Raw genomic sequence first — 23,075 nt, forward strand, 5'->3', positions numbered from 1 at the left:
TTCTTTGTTTATTTTACTTTGTTTATTTAGTTTTTTCTCTTTCAGGGTTGCTGCACATTTTTTAAAGTCAAATTTAAGGCTTTTTAAGACCTGAAGAAAAAAATAATAATACTAGCCTATACATTATGGCTGTTACCAATCAAATGAAATCATTAACAACAAAATCCATCTTTGCAATACAGAGGTGACACAGAATGAAAAGTGGCATTAATATATTTCTTATATCTCAGCCAGCATCCCTAGACCAGTGCCATCTAGCCCACAGGCCTCAGCGCTCTCAAGCCTGCCAGTGCCTTCGCTGTCCATTCCAGAGGTCATCTCTTTGCCCTCGGTACTTTCTGTTACGGCCATGGCCATTTTGTGTGTTGACACTCCAGTCCTTGAATCCACTCTAGAGACTGCTCCAGTCCACAAATTCACTCCAGAGCCCACCTCTACTCCAGAGACCACCTCAGTCCTTGAGTACACTCCAGAGTTAGCTTCTGTCCCAGAGCCCAGTCTTGTGACCCCTGAGTTCCCTGTCAGCCCTGACACGACCACGGAGGTTGTCCCTGAGTTACTTTTCTGCCCTGTTACGACCACAGAGGTTGTTCCTGAGTTCCCTTTCTGCCCTGTTACAACCACGAAAATCTTCCCTGAGTTCTCTGTCTGCCCTGACACAACCAGGGAGGTCGTTCCTGAGTTCCCTGTCAGCCCTGATATGACCACCGAGGTCGTCCTTGAGTTTTCTGTCTGCCCTGATGCGACCATGGAGGTCATCCCTGAGTTTCCTGTCTGCCTTTACACGACCACTGAGGTCATACCTGAACTTCACGTTTGCCTCTACATGACCGCAGAGAACATTCTTCAACTGTCTGCCTGCCTCAACACAACCAGAGAGGTCGTTCTAGTCAGAGCCTTTGAGGGCATTCCTGAGCTCCCTGCCTGCCCTGTTATGGCCCTAGTGGCCAATTCCAACCTTTCTGTGCTTCATGTTGCAGTTTCACCTGATCAGCCTTGGTTGTTTCCAGTGTTGCCAGATCTACCCTGGTGGTCATCTGCTCAGCTGTGGGGGTCTTCAAGCCCATCTACATTGCTGTGGTGGTCATCTGCTCTGCTGTGGTGGTCTTCAGGCCCGTTTACACTGCCGTGGTGGTCCTCTGCTCCGCCATGGTGGTCTTCAAGCCCGTCTACACTGCCATGGTGGTCGTCTGCTCCGCTGTGGGGGTCTTCAAGCCCGTCTGCACTGCTGTGGTGGTCGTCTGCTCCGTCGTGGTGGTCTTTAAGCCCATCTGAACTGCCGTGGTGGTCCTCTGCTCCGTCGTGGTGGTCTTTAAGCCCATCTGAACTGCTGTGGTGGTCATCTGCTCTGCTGTGGTGGTCTTCAGGCCCGTTTACACTGCTGTGGTGGTCCTCTGCTCCGCCATGGTGGTCTTCAAGCCCGTCTACACTGCCATGGTGGTTGTCTGCTCCGCCGTGGGGGTCTTCAAGCTCGACTGCACTGCTGTGGTGGTCGTCTGCTCCACCGTGGTGGTCTTTAAGCCCATCTGAACTGCTGTGGTGGTTGTCTGCTCTGCAATGGAGGTCTTCAAACAGATCTGCACTGCTGTGGTGGTCGTCTGCTCCTTCGTGGGGGTCCTCAAGCCTGTCTGCCTGGCCACCTGCTAAGCTTCTGTTTACATGCCCTCTTCCACTTCATGGCTCTCCATCCCGCCCCCTATTCTGCCTCTGCTCCACCTCTCTCCTGGACTTTTCTAGAGCTGCTAGGAGCATCTGGAAGCCGCTCCTTAGGAGGGGGGCTATGTCACATTCCCTGTCTGTGTTCCCTGTGTCTCCATTGTTGTGTGTACACCATGTTTCACTGCCACTCTGCTCACTTGATTGTTACCATGGACACTCAATGGACCTTTCCCTTGTTATCTCATTACCTTGTGAAGCTTGTTTGTTTCTTCACTCTGCTTATATAAGCCTGGTTCTCTCAGTCATTCCCTGTGAAGTATTGTCTAGTGTCTCCTGGTTTTCTGTATCTTGGTTCCTTGATCTTTGCCCATTTGTGGATTTCCCTGTTTTGCCTATGTGTCTCTGCCTTGTCATTTGTTTGGACTGCCTTTCTGTGTTCTTGACCTGTTGCCTGTATTTTGGATTACGATTGTGGATTACCCTTGTCAATAAACCGCATTTGGATCTTCAGCCTTCGATTCTCGGAGCAGTCGTTACAATAACTCTGGATCAACATGCACCATTTCAAATTCTATATATCCTAATCATTGTTAATATGTATTCATCACTTCCATGAGCTCATGGTTTCTACCTTAAATTAATACATTGTTAGCTAACTGTGTTATCTGTATATGTACATTTCTGAAATTACATAATTTGGACACAGTCACCTCTGATAACAGAATACTCTAAATTGTAATGTTGACAGGCATTTTCAAAAAAGCAGCTTTGAACCGATATGTATTGTGAAAAGCGCTATACAAATAAATTTTGAAATGAACTGAATAATCAAGAAGTGCCACCTGCCATTCCTTTTCTTTATAGCGCTATAGCACTGATATATGTTTGACTCCATGCCTCTTTTTTTAATGATTTTGGGGACCTTGCATTATCCACTCAACAAAGATGTTTAATGTCAGCCGCTCTCACAGTGGCAAAAAAAAAAAAAAAAAAAAAAAAATTGTAGTCAATCATTGGAATCCTCCTTGCACAATGGACAGATAAACATGGGCAGTGTCTTTGGACATTATTTCAATGGAACTTTCAACTTCTCATATGCATGGATACAATGTTAAGACTATGAATTTATGGCATGCTGCTTTTGATGTTGAACTTTTTTAACATCTTTGTAAACCTGATTTTTATTTTTTCTGTGTTTGTATTATATTTCTATTTTCTTGAAGTCTTATCAGGGGTGTGGTGGTTTGTATAACTGTATTCTTGAATTTCTTTGCTTTTTTAAAAAAAGTAAAAGAACTTAATAAACAGTTGTTAACAAAAAAAAAAAAAAAAATGCCCATAAATATGACGCTGGACAAAACAAATTGTGATTGGTTGCTTTACATGTCAGTCGGACAGCCTCTGGCCAATGAAAATTGGCTATAAAAATGCTATAAAGTAAGTATGCTTTTAAAAAATAATGTCATAAATAGATTTTATTTACCAATTAACTTCTAACTAAATCAAAAGTATATTTGGTGTAACCATCCTTTTATTCTAGGTACACTTGGACATAGTCTTTCAGGTAATTTTGCAGGTAGGATCTGGCCCGACACTATGTTGCTGTCAGGGACAGTTCTTCTGGATTTAGTCTGTTTCATTTTTTCATTTTTTCAGTTTCTTCATGATAGCTTTTGTTACATAATGTGATACATACTGTAATGTAAAAAGACATTAACTCTTTCCCCACCAGTCTTTCCTAAAATAGTTGCCAGCCAGCACCAGTAGTTTTGATCATATTTAATAATATATAAAACTTTTGTGGCCCTCCACAATATTTGTTGTATGAATATGTGAACATACAATATATCAAATTAAAGAACAGAGCTTCTGCTTTTTGTTTGTTTGTTTGTTTTTATCAACATTCAAATGTGGGTAAGTTTCATAAAAAAAGCTAAATTTTTTGAACAAAAAGTTGAGAACATTTTGTTGTCAAAGACTATCTCCAGTCAGATCAGATTCAGAATGATGATGAAAACACAGATGGAGTAGATTGAGTCCATCAACCCCTCCAACCAGTCAGAGCATGTATCAAACTGCCAAAGTCACGTGATTTCAGTAAACGAGGCTTCGAAACTTTGAAACGTTTCGAAAATTCAATGGTTCATGTGACTTTGGCAGTTTGATACACACTCCGAACCACTGATTCAAAACAAAAGATTTGTAAAGCTTTGAAGCTTCATGAAGCAGTGTTTTGAAATCACCCATCACCAGATATTGTTGAATAAAGTCGTTATTTTGTTTTTTGGTGCACAAAAAGTATTCTCATAGTTTCATAACATTAAGGTTGAACCACTGTAGTCACATGAACTGTTTTAAATATGTCTTTAGTACCTTTCTGGCTTCTGGGCATTTGAAAGTGTTTAATTATCTTGCTGGCAATGCAGGCCTCACTAAGCCATCGGGTTTTATCAAAAATATCTTAATTTGTGTTCTGAAGATGAACAAAGGTCTTACGGGTGTGGAACGACATGAGGGTGAGTAATTACTGACAGAATTTTCATTTTTGAGTGAACTAACCCTTTAACTTACGTTAATCTACGTTAATCCACTCCTTCTGGTTTACACAGATCTTTTACTTTGCTTGTTTTTGGATACAGAGATTTCGTACTATTTCAGAGGATATGAAGTAGCACCCCCAGCCAATGAAACAGTTAAAACAGGGATTGCCAGAAAAACTTCAACAAGTGATATTATAGGATTTCTAATCAGCAGGCACTTAGTAGAATATCCAAAAAAAGTCATATGAGCCAATATGTTAATGTAGCATATTTCACCTGTAATGTGATAAACAGAGTTGAAGCCGATCCCAAATCTTCCAACTTTTGTTGGGTCATCCTGCTTGATGCTTCTGCCAACTCTCTGAATTCCCTCCCAGTCTTCCTCTGTGAAGGCTGCATCATTGAAGGCATAGAGAGCAGGTCCTGCCAGATCAAAGATACAAACAGCTGATCAGTATGAGATACAACAGTGGTGCTTTTCAAAAGAGGAAAGCAGATGTCAGTTATTAATGGTAAAGTGTATCTAATTTATTATTGTGGTTGCTCCCAAAGTAGCTAAAGCTGGGGACACGACTAGCTGAAACAAGACTGAACTCAACACACGTCAAGTCAAGTCAATTCAAGTCACCTTTATTTATACAACGCTTTTTACAATGCAGATTGTGTCAAAGCAGCTTTACAGTGATAACTGGTATATAATTTTTGGCTGCACAGCAACTCTTAAAGAAAACCTCTGGTCAACAGTGAACAGTGCTTGATTATGATTCAGGCAGCTTTCATAAGTCCGATTGGGATCGCAACAGTCAAAGTATTTATGGCGTGGATCCGGCTGACTATGGTAAACCTCAGGATAAACAGAGAGACTAATTAGCATAGATGGCATTCTTCTTCTGATGTAACGAGTACATCTGGTATAATAGGAAGTGTTCCCGGTTCCGGCGGACCTAATTTATGCAGCCTAACAATCCTTTAATGGATTTGAAAACATCAACTGATAATGTGTTATGTGTAAGCCAGGGTAAAGAGATGCGTTTTTAGTCTAGATTTAAACTGACAGAGCATGCCTGCTTCCCGATCAATGCTAGGAAGATTGTTCCAGAGTTTAGGTGCCCAATAGGAGAAGGATCTACCACTTACGGTTGATTTTGATATTCTAGGTATTATCAGCTGGCCTGAATTCTGAGATTGCAATAGATGTGAAGGACTGTAATGCGTTAAGAGCTCGCTCAGGTACTGGGGAGCTAAACCATTTAGTGCTTTGTAAGTAATTAGTAAGATTTTAAAATCTAGATGTTTAACCCTCTGGAGTCTGAGTGTTACAAAGGTAGCGCAAAAGCGCCATCTAGTGGCTATGAGTAGATGTGCTGGAAGTGATTGCCCATGACAATAACAGCTGCGCCACAGGAAAACTGTTCCTGAAGTCGCGATGCAGTGTTGGGGTTAATTATTAATAACTGTGTGCGTCCATTTGAGAAAAGTGAGTCTCTAATTTTTCATCATTTGTTTAAGATTTATTATATATGTGAATATCTAGAAATAATCGAGTATTTGGGTAATACATCCACTCGATAGAATTGATGAGTCATGCCATGTCGTTAGTATAGGATGAACGTCATTGTAAAATGTTCATGCATGTTGTTTGTTAGAGATTGAAGTGTTGCTCTTGGATTATTGAAACACATACCTTATTATTTGTTATGTACAAATTAATAAGTGAAGAAATTGTGACTTATAAGTTATGATTCAGCCTGGTTAAGCTGTTGTATTGTGCTAGACATGATGCTTAGCTAATCAACATCAATAATTATTCTTTATGTAACATTGATTACTGTTTTGTTTATTTGCAGCCACACACACAACCAACATGCTTATGATTATGATTTAAATCTACCATCTCCATAAACATAAGCTGAGTGCCAACTGCTGCATCCAACTTTGTACCCATATTGTAAAGTGTGGCAACGTTGCTGTCTAATGTATGTCTGTGCTGCTGAAGAAAGTTCAGTAGATTGTTCAAACTGATTCCTGCCTCCTGTCCTGCGTTCTGACAGACGCTCCAAGGCGAGAACTATAACCTCCTAAGCACCTGTGGTCCTTTCTCTCAAACACTGAGGCTGATTTGGGGCCCTGGAGAAGTTTTGACATGCCCTGACATTTGTGCTTTTTTCAGTTGTTCATAAACATATTAATGGAAAAGTTGTCATTACACTGTATTCAGCATGAACATGGATACCATCATATGTGAGCAACATGTATGTACATGTTTGTATTTTTGAAGGAATAACGTTTATGCGTGGTTGAAAAAACAAAAAAATTAAGTCACTGTAATAAGGCCAAAAAATGAATATTAAATATGTGTTCACAAGACTTCTGGGTATTGTAGGTTGCAGACTAGAATTTTTGCTTCAAAATGAAGTAAAACTTATCCTGCCTACTTGTTCATATAAAAAAATATAGATATTTAAATTTTGTAAGATACTTTTTTGTCAAGAAACACAGTATGCGTGGAGGCGTGAATCTTCATAAATAATGCTGTGATTTACACCCGAGAAGACAATGACCTGCATAATGACCCGCATAATAAGCCCTTTCAGTCAGGTAGGCTATGTGAAATAACCCTCTGTGATCATGTCTCAAGCTCATCATGCAGTATATCAAACATACAAAAAAAACAGCAATACTGTGAAATATTATTACAATTTAAAATAATGGTATTCTATTATATACTTTAAAATATAATGTATTTCTGTGATGCAAAGCGTCTGAACATTCATGTTACCTCAGTGGCATTTCATATAGGCTTTTAGCTTAAAAGCATGCACATTTGAAGAAATATTGATGGATTCTCATGTTTGTCAATTTTCTATACAGAGGAGTAATATTTATTCTATATTTATTGAATAAATATTGAGTGCTGGATACTCTGATCTACTGTGTTTTCAATTCATACTTGCAGCCAGAGGGCGCTCTGTGCACCTTTAGTTCACAAATGACTCCTAATGAAGAGCAGGCATACCATGTGACATTCCAGGAACTAACAGAGGCTTCCAGAGATCGCTAACCTTGGCTATAACATGCAGATAAACACTTTTGAAGATAATAAATACATGATTGCGACGATGTATACATGTATTGCCTCAGAATTTGCGTCTGAATAGCGCTCACTTCATGGGTGTGGCTGAATTAGCGGATAATGAGCTGAATCACGGACGTCTGACATGGCTCTCTTTTCATTCAGATTACATTAACAGAGAACATTTGTTTTCAATTTGACTTACACGATTTAAAACCTGACATTTCAACATTTCTTTAAATCTCATTTTTGTGTCATTATTCACTAAGTTACAGTTCATTTTCTGAGAACTATCAGATTGGACTTTGTTCAGAGGGAGACGACAGATCACGCATCATGTTAGTTTTCTTTATTTTGCAAAAAGCACAACATTTTGTTTTTACTCTAAGTGTACATAAATAAAAGAAGACATTCTATAGTTCAATTGATATATTACTTATATCTCTATGACAACAAAAATGACTGAGTATTTTAAGTCTGTTTTGCTGCAATGTGAAAAAAACCTGCAAAACAAGCCGGCACATTTCCCGACTCCAGATTGTTAACAGGGAGCCAATGCAGTGTTGACAGAACTGGGCTAATATGGTCATACTTCCTGGTTCTAGTAAGAACTGTAGCTGCTGCATTTTGTATGAGCTGTAGTTTGTTTATCAAGTGAGCAGGGCAACTACTCAGTAGAGCATTACAGTAATCTAGCCTTGAGGTCATGAACGCATGAACTAACTGTTCCGCATTTGTCATTGAGAGCATATGTCATAGTTTAGATATATTTTTAAGATGGAAGATTGTGGTTTTACAAATGCTAGAAATGTGGCTTTCAAATGAAAGATTGGTATCAAAGAGCACACCCAGGTTCCTAACTGACAACGAAGACTTAACAGAGCAGCCATCAAGTGTTAGACAGTATTCTAGGTTATTACCTGCAGAGGTTTTTGGTCCAATAATTAGAATCTCTGTTTTTTCTGAATTTAGTAGTAGGAAATTGGTCGCGTTTGACGTCACGTTGGTGACCGACGAATTGGGAATCTAGTCTGAGAGACCAATCTACTTCGAGTGTAAACTAAACAAGTCAATGAACATTGGCATGCAATATTTGCATCTGACTGCCACACATTGCTACGTGGGTATAAATAGGCAGCAGGTGCAACGCATATCAGCTTTTCGCTTGGAGCCAATCCAGATGTTGATTGCTGCATGGGAGGGTCACCCTACTCTCTCTGTGGATGATGATTTGGCTGCGTCGCCTCCTTCAGAAACAGTAGCATTGTCTGAGTCAGACCCAGAGTTGATGGTTATGCTTGCCGGAGCTGTCGAGAGGGTCGTGCTCGAGTGGAATCCTCCACCATGTCCCAAGCCCACAAGGCTGGATTTGGTTTCTCGGGGTGGCTCATGCTGGTTCTTAGCATCCCGCCCCAGTCCCATTCTTCCCGGAAGTGCATGAGGAGCTTACTAGGTCATGGACGGCACCTTTTACTGCCAGGTTCCTCCTCAACCCTCACCACATGTAATATAACATCATTTCTGTCATGACAACTCTCGGAGTGTTTGGCATGGTCATGGGTATGACAATGTTGATATGTTTGGTCTTGACGGAATAGATCTGCTACGCTGCTGCTTTTATTGCTGTTGCTGTTGATTATTGCTGCTGCTGCTGCAGAGCAAGTATGGGAAGTATGCTACTGCCAATACATACACAACATACTGCTGTGAGCAAGTAAGACATGCTGCTACTGTACAATATAGCATACATAAATTACCCTTAGCAGATCTATACAGGTGGAGCTGAGGAAGGTGGAGGGTTTCTGAAGTGCGCTGCACTGCTAGGCAAATGCTACTCATGTATTTGAAGATTGCGCACACAAGCTCATTGGCTACTAATACAGCAGGAAACAATCATCAGTGTCCTATAGATAACCATGTGATTACAAGCAGGTAAGTTAAAGGACCTATTAGCCTGCCCATTAGAGTTTCATGCCAGAACTTTGTATTTAAGAATTATTGGCCTATTTTTAAAATGCCTTTTATCTCTAAAATCTTAGAAATAGTTGTGGCAATGCAGTTAAATAATGTTCTGGAGGCTCATAAAACTATTCAGCTGAAACTGCCCTCCTTAGGGTTTCAAATGACATTTTGATGTCTGCTGATACAGGTAAATGTTCTGTGCTGGTCTTGCTAGATCTCAGCACAGCATTTGACACTGTTGATCACTGCACTCTGAATGGTAGACTGAACTCTCTGATGGGCATCTCTGGATCAGCTCTGGACTGGTTTTCTTCTTATCTTTCTGACAGGAGTTTTTGTCACTGCAGTGACAAGAAAGTTGGGTGTTATTTTTAACAGATCCATGTGTTTTAACAGTCATGTTAAATCTGTATTTCATTCCTGTTTTTTCCATCTCAGGAACATTGCTAAGATTAGATCTATGGTTTCGAAAAAAGAAATGGAGATGATTGTTCATGTCTTTATTTCTTCACAGTTGGACTATTGTAATGCGTTGTACACATGTTTGAACAAATCTTCTATGGATCGATTACAAATTGTACAGAATGCAGCTGCTAGGCTTTTGACAGCAGGAGGTCGCACATTACTCCGGTGCTTAAGTCACTTCATTGACTTCCAATTCATTTTAGAGTGCATTTCAAAATTTTAACTATTACTTACAGGGCCTTGCACGGACAAGCACCCTCTTATATACAGGATCTATTGAATGCACCTACCCCTGGTTGGTCTCTGAGGTCTTCAGGCCAAGACATTTTAACTATTCCCAGAACACGTCTTAAGACATGGTGATCTTACTTTCTGTGAACTAGCACCAAGGCTCTGTAACTCTCTTCCATTTACGTTGAGAACTATGGGTTCTCTTTGGAGTCTTTTAAAAAACATCTAAAGACATATCTTTTTGGACAAGCTTTTAATTAACAATATGGTTTGCCTGTTATTAAATTTGTATTGATGGTATTTGTAGAGTGTATTAATGCATATTTATATTATTTGTTTGATGTAATTTTTATTGTAAAGCACATTGTGATCCCTCCTTGTCTGTGAAAGGTGCTATATAAATAAACTTTACTTACTTACTTTACACCCTCTATGGTGGGGCGGCCAAGGGGTACAAGGGGATCCCCCCAGTGGAGCGGTCAGTTGCGATGCAATTGTATCTGAGCACCGCTTCCACTGGGCGGGATGTCTCCCCCAACCAGTGTCTCCCCTCGTGGGCCTGTATGTATTCATCTAGTGCCTACAGAGCCTGTGGGTGCCTCCGCTCTACATACCATTACTTTACTGCAGGTGGATCAAGCCTAAGCGCTCAAAGAACTTTGTACCATAACGGACCTCGCGCTACAAGCGACGAAGGTCACTGTGGCGATATCCACTTAGATGGTCCAGGAATGCCATCTCTGGCTGGGTCTGGCCAACATGAGGGATGCTGATAAAATTCAAAATTCCTTCCTGTCCCAGACCGGCCTCTTCTGCAACGCGGTCAAGAGCTTCGCCCAGCAGTTCAAGGCCGCACAGAAGCAGACTGAGGCCGTTAAACACATCATGCCGGTGGACAGTTGTTGCATCCACCCAACCGCTCATCACTGAGGACACCCTCCTGCATCTGCCCCTCTCCCACGCAGCAACAGCAACAGCTTCCAACTAAGCAGCATCCTGGAGCCTGCGTAAGACGTTCCATCGACTGAAGCAGAGTTTAGTCTTTGACAGTCAGAGAAGAGCACAAACCTAATGACTGAGTCAGTCAATACCCAACACACTTAACTCAACTGTCTGAGATTAATTCCCTCGGGTCGGCGGTCACGTCGGCGTGATCACCGCGTTTTTTTTTCTAACCAGAATATCTTCTTTTATTTGTGTACACTCAGAGTAAAAACAAAATGTTGTGCTTTTTGTAAAATAAAGAAAACTAACATGATGCGTGATCTCTCGTATCCCTCTGAACGAAGTCCAATCTCATAGTTCTCAGAAAATGAACTGTAACTTAGTGAATACTAATCACAAAAAAATTAGACTTATGTCTAAAAAAACGTTGAAATGTCAGGTTTTAAATCATGTAAGTCAAATCGAAAACAAACCTTCTGTGTTTATGTAATCTGTAGGAAAAGAGAGCCATGTCAGAAGTCCGTGATTCAGCTCATTATCCGCTAATGCGGCCACGCCCACGGAGCTAGCGCTATTCAGAGGCAAATTCAGTCAATACATGCATACATTGTCTCAATCGTGTATTTATTGTCTTGAAAAGTGTTTTGAATAGCCATAGTTAGCGATCTCTGGCCTCTGTTAGTTCAGTTATTTCCTGGATTGCCTATTCTCTTTAGCATTGACATTTGTGGACTAAAAGTGCAACTAAAAGTCTCCAAATGTGCATGCTTTTAAGCTAAAAGCCTATATGAAATGCCATAGAGGTAACATAACTGTTCAGACACTTTGTATCATAGAAATGCATTATATTTTAATAATAGAATACCATTATTTTAAATTGTAAAACTATTTCACAGTATTGCCAACGCTATCTCACAACCAATTCGTACTTATTCTACGAGGTGGCTATTTCGTATAAATTCATACGACATCACTCGTGCGAATTCGTACGATTTGTCTAAACCCCAGTGACGGTTAGGTTTAGGGGCGGGGTTTGGGGTAGGTAATTCGTATGAATTCATACGAATTTGTCAACTCGTAAAATACATACGATTTAGCAAAAAACGTATGAATTAGTACGAGTGAGGTCGTATGAATTCATACGATTTAGCCACCTCGTAAAATACGTACGAATTGCCGTGAGATCAGGTTGGTATTGCTGTTTTTTCTGTATGTTTGATTTACATTATGATGAGCTTGAGACATGATCAACAGAGGGTTTTTTCACAGCCTATCTGACTGAAAGGCCTCATTATTTATGCAGGTCATTAGAGCTCTTGTATGCGATTCTTTTGTCTTCTCAGGTGAGAATCATCCATTATTCATGATTATTCACGCCTCCACACATACTGTGTTTCTTGACCAAAGATGTTTTAGAAAATTTAAATCTCTCTATTGTTTTATATGAAGGAGTAGGAATGATAATTTTAACATAATGTTGAAGCAAAAACTCTAGTCTACAACCTCCAATACCCAGAAGTCTTGTGAACACAGATTTAATATATATTTTTTGGCTTTATTTCAGTGACTTAAGTTTTTTTGTTTTTTTCAATAACCACACATAAACATTATTCCTTAAAAAATACAAACATGTACATACATGTTCCTTACATATTATTGTAGCCTAGTTTGGGCTGAATACAGTGTAATGTCACTTTTTCCATTAATATGTTTATGAACAACTGAAAAAACCACAAATGTCAGGGCATGTCAAAACTTCTCCAGGCCCCAAATCAGCCTCAGACCCCTGAGGGTTAAGTACCGAAACAAACATGGATGTCAACAGACAGCTGCCGCTACTTATTTGCATTGGAATTTGTGCAGAAAAAACCCTGCCGACAACACTGGTGGTTTTATTGATGTTAAACATAATGCCCTGTTATAATTTCTATTGCGCTCTTATCGAATTTGTGTTTGAAATTAATACTGTGATGACAACTGTTGAAGAAAATGGAATTGAACCCAAATTTTAGGTTCATGGTAAAGGTAGATATTTTTATGGTGACTGATTAAATGATAAATGCATGTTGATACCACAGCAATGTGTCTTGAATAATAAAAAAAAAATCTCTTTCACATTTTCTTTTGCCATTATCACCTGAGTAGACACATTCATTATGTCTAATTAATTTCGTTAAACCTATAATCAAGCAATAATTTTAGACTGATAGGCTATTCTCAAATCAGGAATTAAAAACGAATTCAGAGAAAAAACGGTTCCAGTTCAGAGTACCAGTTATAACTAAATAAAATACTACTGTAACGGATGGAGAGCGGGACAACGGAGTTGGAGATCCATGTGCAGGCTTTATTAATAAGTGCGTTGTCGTACAGGCAGTAGGTCATACACCAGCCAACTGATACAGGAAAGGCAAGGCAAAAGAGTAATCCAAACACAGGCTATGGTCAAGGCACGCAGCAAACAATTATCAAACATGGAAACAATCCAGGGTCAAAACACAAGGCAAGGCTAGGCAAAGACAAGGAACACAGAGACAAGGTAGAACACAGGCTAAACAATGCTCAGCAATGTGTGTGTGTGTGTGTGCGTGTGTTTTATGAATGTTTATGACAACTGTCGTGTCATTCGCTTAATTGTGTCATTTTTAATGCAAAGATGACATTGTTTGAGATGTCCGAGTTATGACAACTTGACATAAACCAATACATCATAACCTGTCAGTGTCTTTGTCATGACAACTTGACATTAGCAAAACATCATAACCTGTCATAAACATGACAAAGCAGATTAATTATCAAACTTAAGAAAAAAACTACTTAGCTTTATGGGTTAACATTACATTACATTATTTTGGTAACACTTCAGTATAGGGAACACATATATAAACAATATATACATATATAACTATGACTTTTCCCTCAATAAACTCTTAATTTACTGCTTATTATAGTTAATTGTTAGGTTTAGGTATTGGGTAGGATTAAGAATCTAGAAAAAGGTCATGCAGAATAAGGCATTAATATGTGCTTTATAAGTACTAATAAATAGCCAATATTTTAGCCATATGAATGCTAATAGTAATAAGCAACTATTTGAAAGACCCTAAAATAAAGTGTTACTATTATTTTATAACAGTGTCATCTTATTTATGAAATTTGAAATTGTCTATTATCGGAGCTTCTGGTGGAGGAAACGCAAAAAAAAAAAAAAAAACATGAAATGAAAAATAGTCATGACGCTGTTACAAGATTATTTGTCAGAGTTGTCTATATTCACAAATCAGTATAGAAAAAATATTGATCTCTGAAATAAAAGATTGATTTACTATAAAAAACAAACTCCTTCCCCATTTTAAAAGCAGAAGGTAAGCAGCAAAACTCCTGAAATCTTCATGGTTGTGACACATGAATGAAGACAAATGCTACAGGCTCGCGCCGGCGACTTCTCGGGAAAATGCTTTAATAACTTTAAATGCGAACTGTTTATGTCAAGAATTTACACATTCAGGTTCTTCTGGTAATGATATTTATTATTTCCTTTCTGTAACTGCCTTGGTTAGGGTTTCCACGAGCAGAAACTTTAGCAATGTTGTGTCCGTGAATTGCTGTCAGAGTTTTATCACAACGATTGTGTGTCCACACAAATCTGTTAGCCTATTTGGAATAACAAGAACATTATCTTTAAAAACAAATCTTTGTTTTTAGAAATTGGTAGGCTATAATAATGGATATTGTTCTTATGAGATTTATATATGAGTAATGGACACCTGGAAGTAACACATCTACATATAATACTCCGAAGAATTAATAGTGTGAAGATTTGAGATAATTTTACATCATACCAGTTTAAACTGAACTGCTGCAATATATTAAGAGTGTATAATCTGTAAGGAGTGTATTGAAAATACAAAACGGAAGTAGCCTATGTGTTCATTTAATGTTATTCCCTGGAGAAATAATTTGATTTCGTTCATTTAATGCTGCTATAACAATGAGTATACTATTGTAAATCCTCTGTATATTTTTGTATGCGACGATCTTGTTCTGCAATAAAGAGATGAATGATGACAATGTTTTTTTTTTACTATGGTAAAAATGCCATGTACATGAGTCAGTTTTTACATTACAGTCTTCATGTAGAAATAGTATTATATTAAACACAATTTGCATTATTATGTGTCATATTTATCGAAATAAAAGTATAAAAATAGACTTTGATATTTAAAAAGAATAAGCTTATGTTGATCTTCATTGTACATAGGCCTGTAGGCACTGAAATAAGTAGTACATTAAGCTTTGAATGATTAGTATTTTACTGCATGTAAATGTTGGAAACATGCGTTTATTTCACAAATGTATATAAACAGCTTCATCTGCAATAAAGACAGCAAAGTTTGCAAGATATGGGCAGCAAATTGCATGGCCTCAGTAACTGTTACGTATTCAACTCCTCCGACTTCAATCAGCAAATCGCGCCGATCGGTAAGTTTGTTTGAGATCTGCGGCTGCCAAATACCTCACCTTGAATGTACATGAAATTTGGCGACTACAGTTATCCTTTAACCACATTTGTGGCATATGTACAAATATTGAGTGCACTTCATTCGAGTCGCGCTAGTATTCCACTATGCTGACGGAAGTGAGGATACACTGCTTCGAGTCCTAACGGAAGCTGTGTGACGTCATGTGAAAAGGGTCTATTCCAGAGAGGAAACAAGTATTCAGATTTTGATTAAAGATTACCATGACAAACATATTTTCTTTTTGTATATTAACTTGCATGGATTAATTGTTCACCACAAGACTAGTAATGTGCACTAGCACTCGGTCAATTTTGATTCATGATAATTGATTTCATGATGACTCAAAGTCTAGTGTGTCCACGTCTTAAATCTGATCCCAGTGTTTACATCACAAATACCTTGATACTTTCCCAGCTCTTCATTCCACAGGCTCTGAGTCCCATAATGCCTCTCATCATGAATAAACACCACATGTGAAGCTCCTGCATCATCTGCATTCTGTATCAGCTCCTGATACATTACAGGATAAATATTATCAACAGATATGATGACGAGATATAAAATGCATACCATTCAACAATAATGAAATATTCATGCAATACGTAAAGGTTTAATTTTTTTTTCCTTACCTTCAGTATTTGTCCCCCATCTGGGTACCTTCTCAAAATTTCTTTCAGGTAATCAATGAACGGTGGGGATGTCGCACCAAATTTATTTCTGCATTGAGCAATGTAAAGTTTATCACAAACTGTACAAAACACTTACAGAGCAAATTCAAGGTTCATTGTGTAATAGACTAAATACACAATCAGCTTCATTAATGCTAGAGTTTGTTAGTATGCATAGGACACTAAAAATTGTTAGTATGTTTGGGATTGTCTGTAAAACATAAGAGCTTATTGGCTAATTTGACTTTTTTGTTGTTGTTGTTGCATAAATGTGCTTTATGGAATAACTCTCAGTGCACTTTACTAGCACTCCACTCCACCATATTAGTTGTGGGCTTAAGAATAAAACATGCAGTGAATAAAACCACATACTTCTTTTTCTTCTTTTGCCTGGACGCTGAACTCATTGTTCTTCTTTACATACTCCTGTTAAGAAAAAAAAAAAAAAAAAACTTAACAGGTTTAAGACCTTTTTTGTAATAACAAAAATAAATCTGAATGTTTAAATACAATAATACAATACACAAAAAAATATATAAAGTAAAATTTTCAAACAGATTAAAATGCAAAAGAATTAGGCAATAAAGAACAACAGGTAACACTTCCAGTAAGGTCTCATTATTTTATGCATTAACTAAGATAGCTACATTTGTTACAGAAAGTGTTATTTTTTTGTTAATGTTAGTTAAGAAATACAACTGATCATTGTTAGTTTTATCTCAGCTCCATTAAATAAGTTCTTTTGACTTTAGTAATGTAATTAAACAGTAACTAAGAAATTAACATTAACTAAGAATAATTAATGCTTAAAGATTTTTTCATTGTCAGTTAGGTAATAATTAATTAACATGTTAACTAATGAAGCCGTATGTCTCAAAGTTTTACTGAACAATAACAAATAATCAGAACATTTCTAATCATTAGTGCATGTGCAGTCCAGATTAAAATATAAAAATGTTTAAGTTTGAAAATAAATATCCTTTAAGTAATTGGTACTGAGATGAACAACATTGAGATTACAAAAAATGAATGGCTGTTTGAAGCATTTTAAAAACTTCACTAGTGCAGCTGCTTTGTTTGCGGGGTTTCCGGGGTAACCGCTGCATTCTGCTGTTCCATCAGCGCCCTCTGCTGTCAGAGAGTGAACGCGCACTTTCATTCAGCTCGTCTCCTTCATGTGCTTCTCGTGCACATTGGGCTTGTTTACATCTGAAAAACAAGCGCGTGTCCCTTTGACGCAGAATACAGCGGTGTTGTGCATTTTATACGATTGATGGGGAAAGTATTCTTAATTGCATTATAAAAATAATAATAATAATAATAATTGGTAATAAAATATTATTTACGGTATTTTGAAGTGCCCACGATAACAATATTGTGCATATTAATTATCGCGATATATATATATAAGTCAGCTAAAGCACAGTTCTGCTCTTAAGCCTGGCAGAATCTGCAAAATGTTAATCATTAAAAAAACAGTAATAAGAAGGAACATAAAAATGCCCTAAATAATTTTTCCATACAGACCACAAGAGAAAATAATTGAATTTAATCAACTGAAACGTTCAAATGTTTACATACTGCACACTTGACTCTTAATACCATATGTTGTTGTTACCTGGATGATCTATGACGGATTTGTTTTCATATTTTGTGATAGTTGCTCGTGAGTCCCTTGTTTGTCCCAGCAGTTAACTGCCCACTGTTCTTCAGAAAAATCCTCCAGCTCCTGCATTCTTCGATTTTCCAGCATTTTCTGACTGTTTGCCTATTTCTAACATTTATTCATCTTTTTACACTTGAGCTGAGGACAACTGAGTGACTCATATCACAACTACAGTATTACAAAATGTGCAAACATTTACTGATGTTCAAGAAGGCTACACATTACACCAGGAGGCGCTGTCACATTTTACATGTGTTTAAATGACTGTATATTATGCGATGCGTTTTTAAAAATATATATTTTTGAGATGTTTAAAAAAAAAAAAAAAAAATGTAAGTGAACTAGTACAAATCTTAACTCCCTATTCTATAGAACAATAATTAACATAAAATAAAATCAAAAATTTTTTTAAATATATTAAGCATTCAGGATAGGAGAGGATATTAAAAACGGTCCTTTTCATCTTTGAAATGCATGCAAGATCTTAAAGAGCTTGAACCCCAACAATTGGTGTGTGCCGCTATATTTAGCTATATTGATTTTCTTTTCTTTTTAAAGGTATTTTGTAAAGACGTGCTTTCCAGAAGACAAAATAAGAACAATCGTCTGTTTCTAGCCTAAGTGAAATAGATTATTCAGTTTAGTGTTAAATAGCTAAAAATCAAAATGCGATTTTTATGCTACATATATAATTGTATAATACAAATAATTTATGTTGCATTGGGGTTAGTATTGTTTTATATTAGTAACATTTCAAAAACTAGAAGTACCTACTTCTATATGCGGTTATCTCCTATCTTCAGTGTTTTTTTTATGTGGTCCTGATGCTTCTCCTCTCGAACGCAGAGTGAAATCAGCGATCAGAATGAGACTGATAAACCCACTGATTTTCTAGGTTTCTGTTCACTAGAAGGATCCTGTTTAGCCAAAACGAAACTTACACTCCTCCTTCACTCATAGTTCAATGAAGACTCATTCATTAGGAGTGTAAGTTTCAAAATAGCTGAATCATACACTAAAATTACCTGTTGCAAACCAAATACAAACTTGAAAAGGGTTACGTACGTCTGCAACAAACTTTGCTCTGGAAAAGTGTCGGCTGTGCTTTTAGTTAAAAGGATAGCTCACCTAAAAATTAAAATTCTGTCATCATAATTTACTCACAGCCATGTTGTTCCAAATATGACTTTCTTCTGTCTTTTACCCATTTTCAGGATTATTGGAAGTAATTTTTTTTTACTGGTATATGTCACTGTAATCTCTACACATGAACCAAAATGATTTCAGGCTCATTTATTTATTTGACAAGTAATGTTTTATTGTAGTGTGATAATGAGCAGTTAAAGGTGCTAAAGAGGATGTTTTGTTTTATACATTTTTGCAATATTACTTGCTTTACTAACTGATAAAAGACTATTTATTAGGTGCACTGAAAGGAATAATATTAATATACATCATCTGTGCACGAGGTAGGGCCTTAAAAACATCATCCAATCGTTTACGCAATCATCGCGTATACGATTGGCCCTCTGGCTTGTCAATCACTGCCGTGACGTTCCTTGTGAGAGACGAGTGTGGCTACACGCTCCAGTAACTTTCCACACTCCACAGGCGCCGAATGCAATGTTTTTGTCCGGAGACAGGAGTAACAACTGCAGATTATGAGTTACCTGCGGTGAGTTCGACATAATGAATCCACTAACACGATAGAGCGAATGCCGGTGCTAAACACTCATGTTCCAATACGAGTATTCACGAGTTTTGGGAGGCATTCCTTTCAAAGGAGGGGGGTTGTTCTTACGCATGCGCTCATTTAAAAAACTCAGTAACAGACTTTGGTTTCTCAGTCGACGAAAAGATCCTCTTTAGCACCTTTAAGACATAACACTTGTAGGCACTTTTCTGCTACTTGACACATACTGTAACACAAAACAAACTGATAAATAAATAAATCTGCTGCATAATCTTACAGATGGGCCTAACACAAATTAACTAGGGAAATTAGTGTATCTGTAATATTATAATGCATGCTCAATTTATAAAAGCAACACTAAACCATTTTATTTTAAATTATTTTGAAGCCTACGTCTGTTCTCTTATAGCAGACTCTTTGCAAAGTTCCCATAGTTATGATTGTTTAATATGTTGTTTATAAACAAACATCTAATACTCAGTAGCAAACTAAACTCAGCCTAAAATCAGCCTAGCTAACTGTGTCCTCTTCTGTAATACTTATGCAACAAGCAAACACCAGAGTGAGCATGAGAGTTATCAATTAAACAAAAAGTAATAAAACGCAAGTTATCATTACAAAAAATTGCATCATCACACAGTCTGGCACAGCAGCCGATTAAAGACATAATAAACTTATGATTTGGGAAAACTTAACTATTATACAGAATTACAGCAAATGTGCATGATCACCAAGTTAGTAAATTTACTATAGTAAATTATATATAGAAAGCAATCAAAGAACTTTCCCTTTACAATTGCTGGAGCTGTCAATCAGTGTGAGTTTATCAGTGACTGAGTTCTGGATTTGCGCCAAAACTCCCGTTTTTTTCAACGAATCTCTTAGTTACATCACGTTTGCACCGTTAGTTACGATGCAAGCATTTGTTCCCTTTCATGGGAACTGTCAACGCTACGTCATATGACATTATGGGAACCTTCTGCGTGATTGCGTCGTGAAGCACTTTTGTATCTAACCAATGATGAGACGAGACATCAGAGGCAGGTGACATCACGGACTAGGAAACAATAAAGCATTCCCAGAACAAAGAACGCTAGCTTATGTTGTCTTGTATCTTGTGTCTTATTTGGTGTTGTTTGTCTTATTACATAAACAAGTCGCGATCTCTTCATCTGAGGACAAGAGTATCTCACACCAATCCATATATTTATATATAACAAACAGGGGCGGTTTCTTCATTAGGGCAATAGGGCGACGCACCACCAAAGTGAGAAAGGGACGGATTCAACCACAGAGTTAGGCTAGCTGTCACTGCTAGGCTGTTTGTTCTGCCTCTGGATATAGTCCAATCAGCGTCGAGTCACGCTCTGTGGAGTACCGCCTCTTTTTGGGCATTTCAGTCTGGCGGAGATTTGCCCCGACTGCTCCCGTAGACTCCCATTCAAAGAACTTTTTTTTCGAACTGCAGGCACTGCAATGCAATCTCTATGGGTTCCGGGACGGCTCGCACTAACGTGCTTTCGTCATCATACGTAACCTTAACTTGTGCAGCGATTGGTGGAAACAAACATAGCTCTATTAATCATTTTTTAAGCTTAAGTGACATTTAATAATTTCCTCAGTGCATAATTTACATTTCACAGACATATTCACCATCTGTAAAAGTTAGAAAGTCGAGAAAATATTTCCATTTTGCAGTCAGGCGTGGACGAGCCTTCAGCAAGCTCAAACTTCCGTGGACGAGCGCCGCCGCGCGCCGAACGGACGGAGTTCAATCTGAGTAAAATACATTTTGCTTGTTGAAAATTTGTTTTTGTTGACGAACATAATTATGTCATATGTAGAATTTCGAACCTACAACTAAGTGTATTTGTACGATAGCAGTAACTGTGTAAAGTGACTATTCTAGGGTAATCAAAATAATAATAATAGTCTGTTCTTTTGTTTTTATTTATTTTCATTTTTAGTTTAGTGTATTTAATTTTTGCTTCAAAAAAACATTTTGTTTTTAGATTGTAAAGGTACAATTTTAGAATGTATCTTAAGCCTAATGTGATTTGACCCCTTTTTTGCACATAATGTATAGCATATACTACACAGTTACATTCATGGTTGTTTTTATAGCCTTCAATATGAACATTGTTTCTAGGACAATATTGGGCAGGATCTTAAATAATTTTTTTTTTTCAAAGAGGTCCTGACGCCAGTGGCGTGGGGCGTTCGAGGGTAGCCCCTTCCGAAGAGGGTTCTTTAACACACTATATGGTATCCGCCCCTCCTCTGTGCCCTCAGGGGGCTGTTCTGCTAACCCTGCCACCCCGTTTTTTTCAACGAATCTCTTAGTTACATCACGTTTGCACCGTTAGTTACGATGCAAGCATTTGTTCCCTTTCATGGGAACTGTCAACGCTACGTCATATGACATTATGGGAACCTTCTGCGTGATTGCATTGTGAAGCACTTTTGTATCTATCCAATGATGAGACGAGACATCAGAGGCAGGTGACATCACAGACCAGGAAACAATAAAGCATACCCAGAACAAAGAACACTAGCTTCTGTTGTCTTCAGCAAGCGCTCTGTGTTATCTTGTGTCTTATTTGGTGTTGTTTGTCTTATTACACAAACACGTCACGATCTCTTCATCTGAGGTATCTCACACCAATCCATATATTTTTATATAAAAAAGACACGTATTATGGCGAAAAACAGCAGTTGAATGGGAGTTGAGCATGCCCAGCTAGCTCTCGAGAGAGAACTCTCAGGACACTGTGTAAAGTGGATCTGTCAGAGAGGTTAGAGACGGGCGCCGCCCTTTCTCTGCCCTTACTTGCCAGGTTCAATGCCGTTTCCCAGGTGGAAGCACACTCTGCGGTTTCGTCCCCAGGGTTGAGGAACCAGTATTTCACATGCCCTGCTCTGAGGAGGTGGATATTGTGATATCGATCTGAGGACTCGCCACCTCACACACATATCGTGTTCCAAAATCACACGTTTATTATTCCAACATCAAAAACGATTCAGTTGTGTTTGAAAGCCATGACTATTGTTTATTTGAAGTATTCAGACCGTGATATACTTGTCTGATTATTTTCTCGATTTAATTGCAAAATTAAATAAAAAATCTTTCTGGATTTAGGGAGTGGAGCATGCACGTCAGTTCAAAAATAAAGTAAGCAGCTGACAGGGTTCAATCATAAAAATGTCCCGAGGTGTAAAGAAAGAAATGCACTAGTGGAAGTTTTTAGCTCCACTCCTGTTGGCTTTATTCTCGTGGGAATAAAAGTCTAACGCAAGGCGTTAAAAAACTGCTTGGATCTTGCGTTTGCCGAGGCTGCGCATAGATTACGTGCACGTAGTATATATTGTATATAATGTGTTTATATATATTTGGAGGCAACTGAGCAGACGGGAGTTTCCCTTTCTGTCTTTCCCTATAATACCTTGCAAACTATTACGAGCTATAATTCTTTTTGTATTATAATATATTTTTGACTGTTTGTTTTGGGCTGCATTTAATTTGAGGATTAAATGAAATATTGAATACATTAAATTCTGAGGAATTTAAAGGAAAAGAGACTGGTCTGCTAACCCTGCCACCTCGTGTGCTACAGGGCGCAGCAGTTTCCAGTGATCCTCCAAGAAGAGGA

At 38.1% G+C, this 23,075-nt stretch overlaps 1 protein-coding gene across 1 annotated transcript in view; it reads right to left on the bottom strand.

Annotated features, from left to right (window-relative positions):
* sacs2 (sacsin molecular chaperone 2) overlaps window positions 1-18,569 on the bottom strand; it is a 36,103-nt gene extending 17,534 nt beyond the window's left edge. The window contains exons 1-5 of the mRNA XM_067410493.1: window positions 18,507-18,569; window positions 16,439-16,492; window positions 16,028-16,115; window positions 15,797-15,908; window positions 4,476-4,622 (exon numbers count right to left, since the gene is read on the bottom strand). Coding sequence (XP_067266594.1) covers window positions 4,476-4,622; window positions 15,797-15,908; window positions 16,028-16,115; window positions 16,439-16,473 — 382 coding nt within the window. The 5' untranslated portion in view covers window positions 16,474-16,492; window positions 18,507-18,569. The remainder of the gene's footprint in view (window positions 1-4,475; window positions 4,623-15,796; window positions 15,909-16,027; window positions 16,116-16,438; window positions 16,493-18,506) is intronic.
* Window positions 18,570-23,075: the final 4,506 nt, after the last annotated feature.

Source organism: Chanodichthys erythropterus, chromosome 14 (genome assembly GCF_024489055.1).
Source record: "Chanodichthys erythropterus isolate Z2021 chromosome 14, ASM2448905v1, whole genome shotgun sequence".
Taxonomy (NCBI): Eukaryota; Metazoa; Chordata; class Actinopteri; order Cypriniformes; family Xenocyprididae; genus Chanodichthys; species Chanodichthys erythropterus.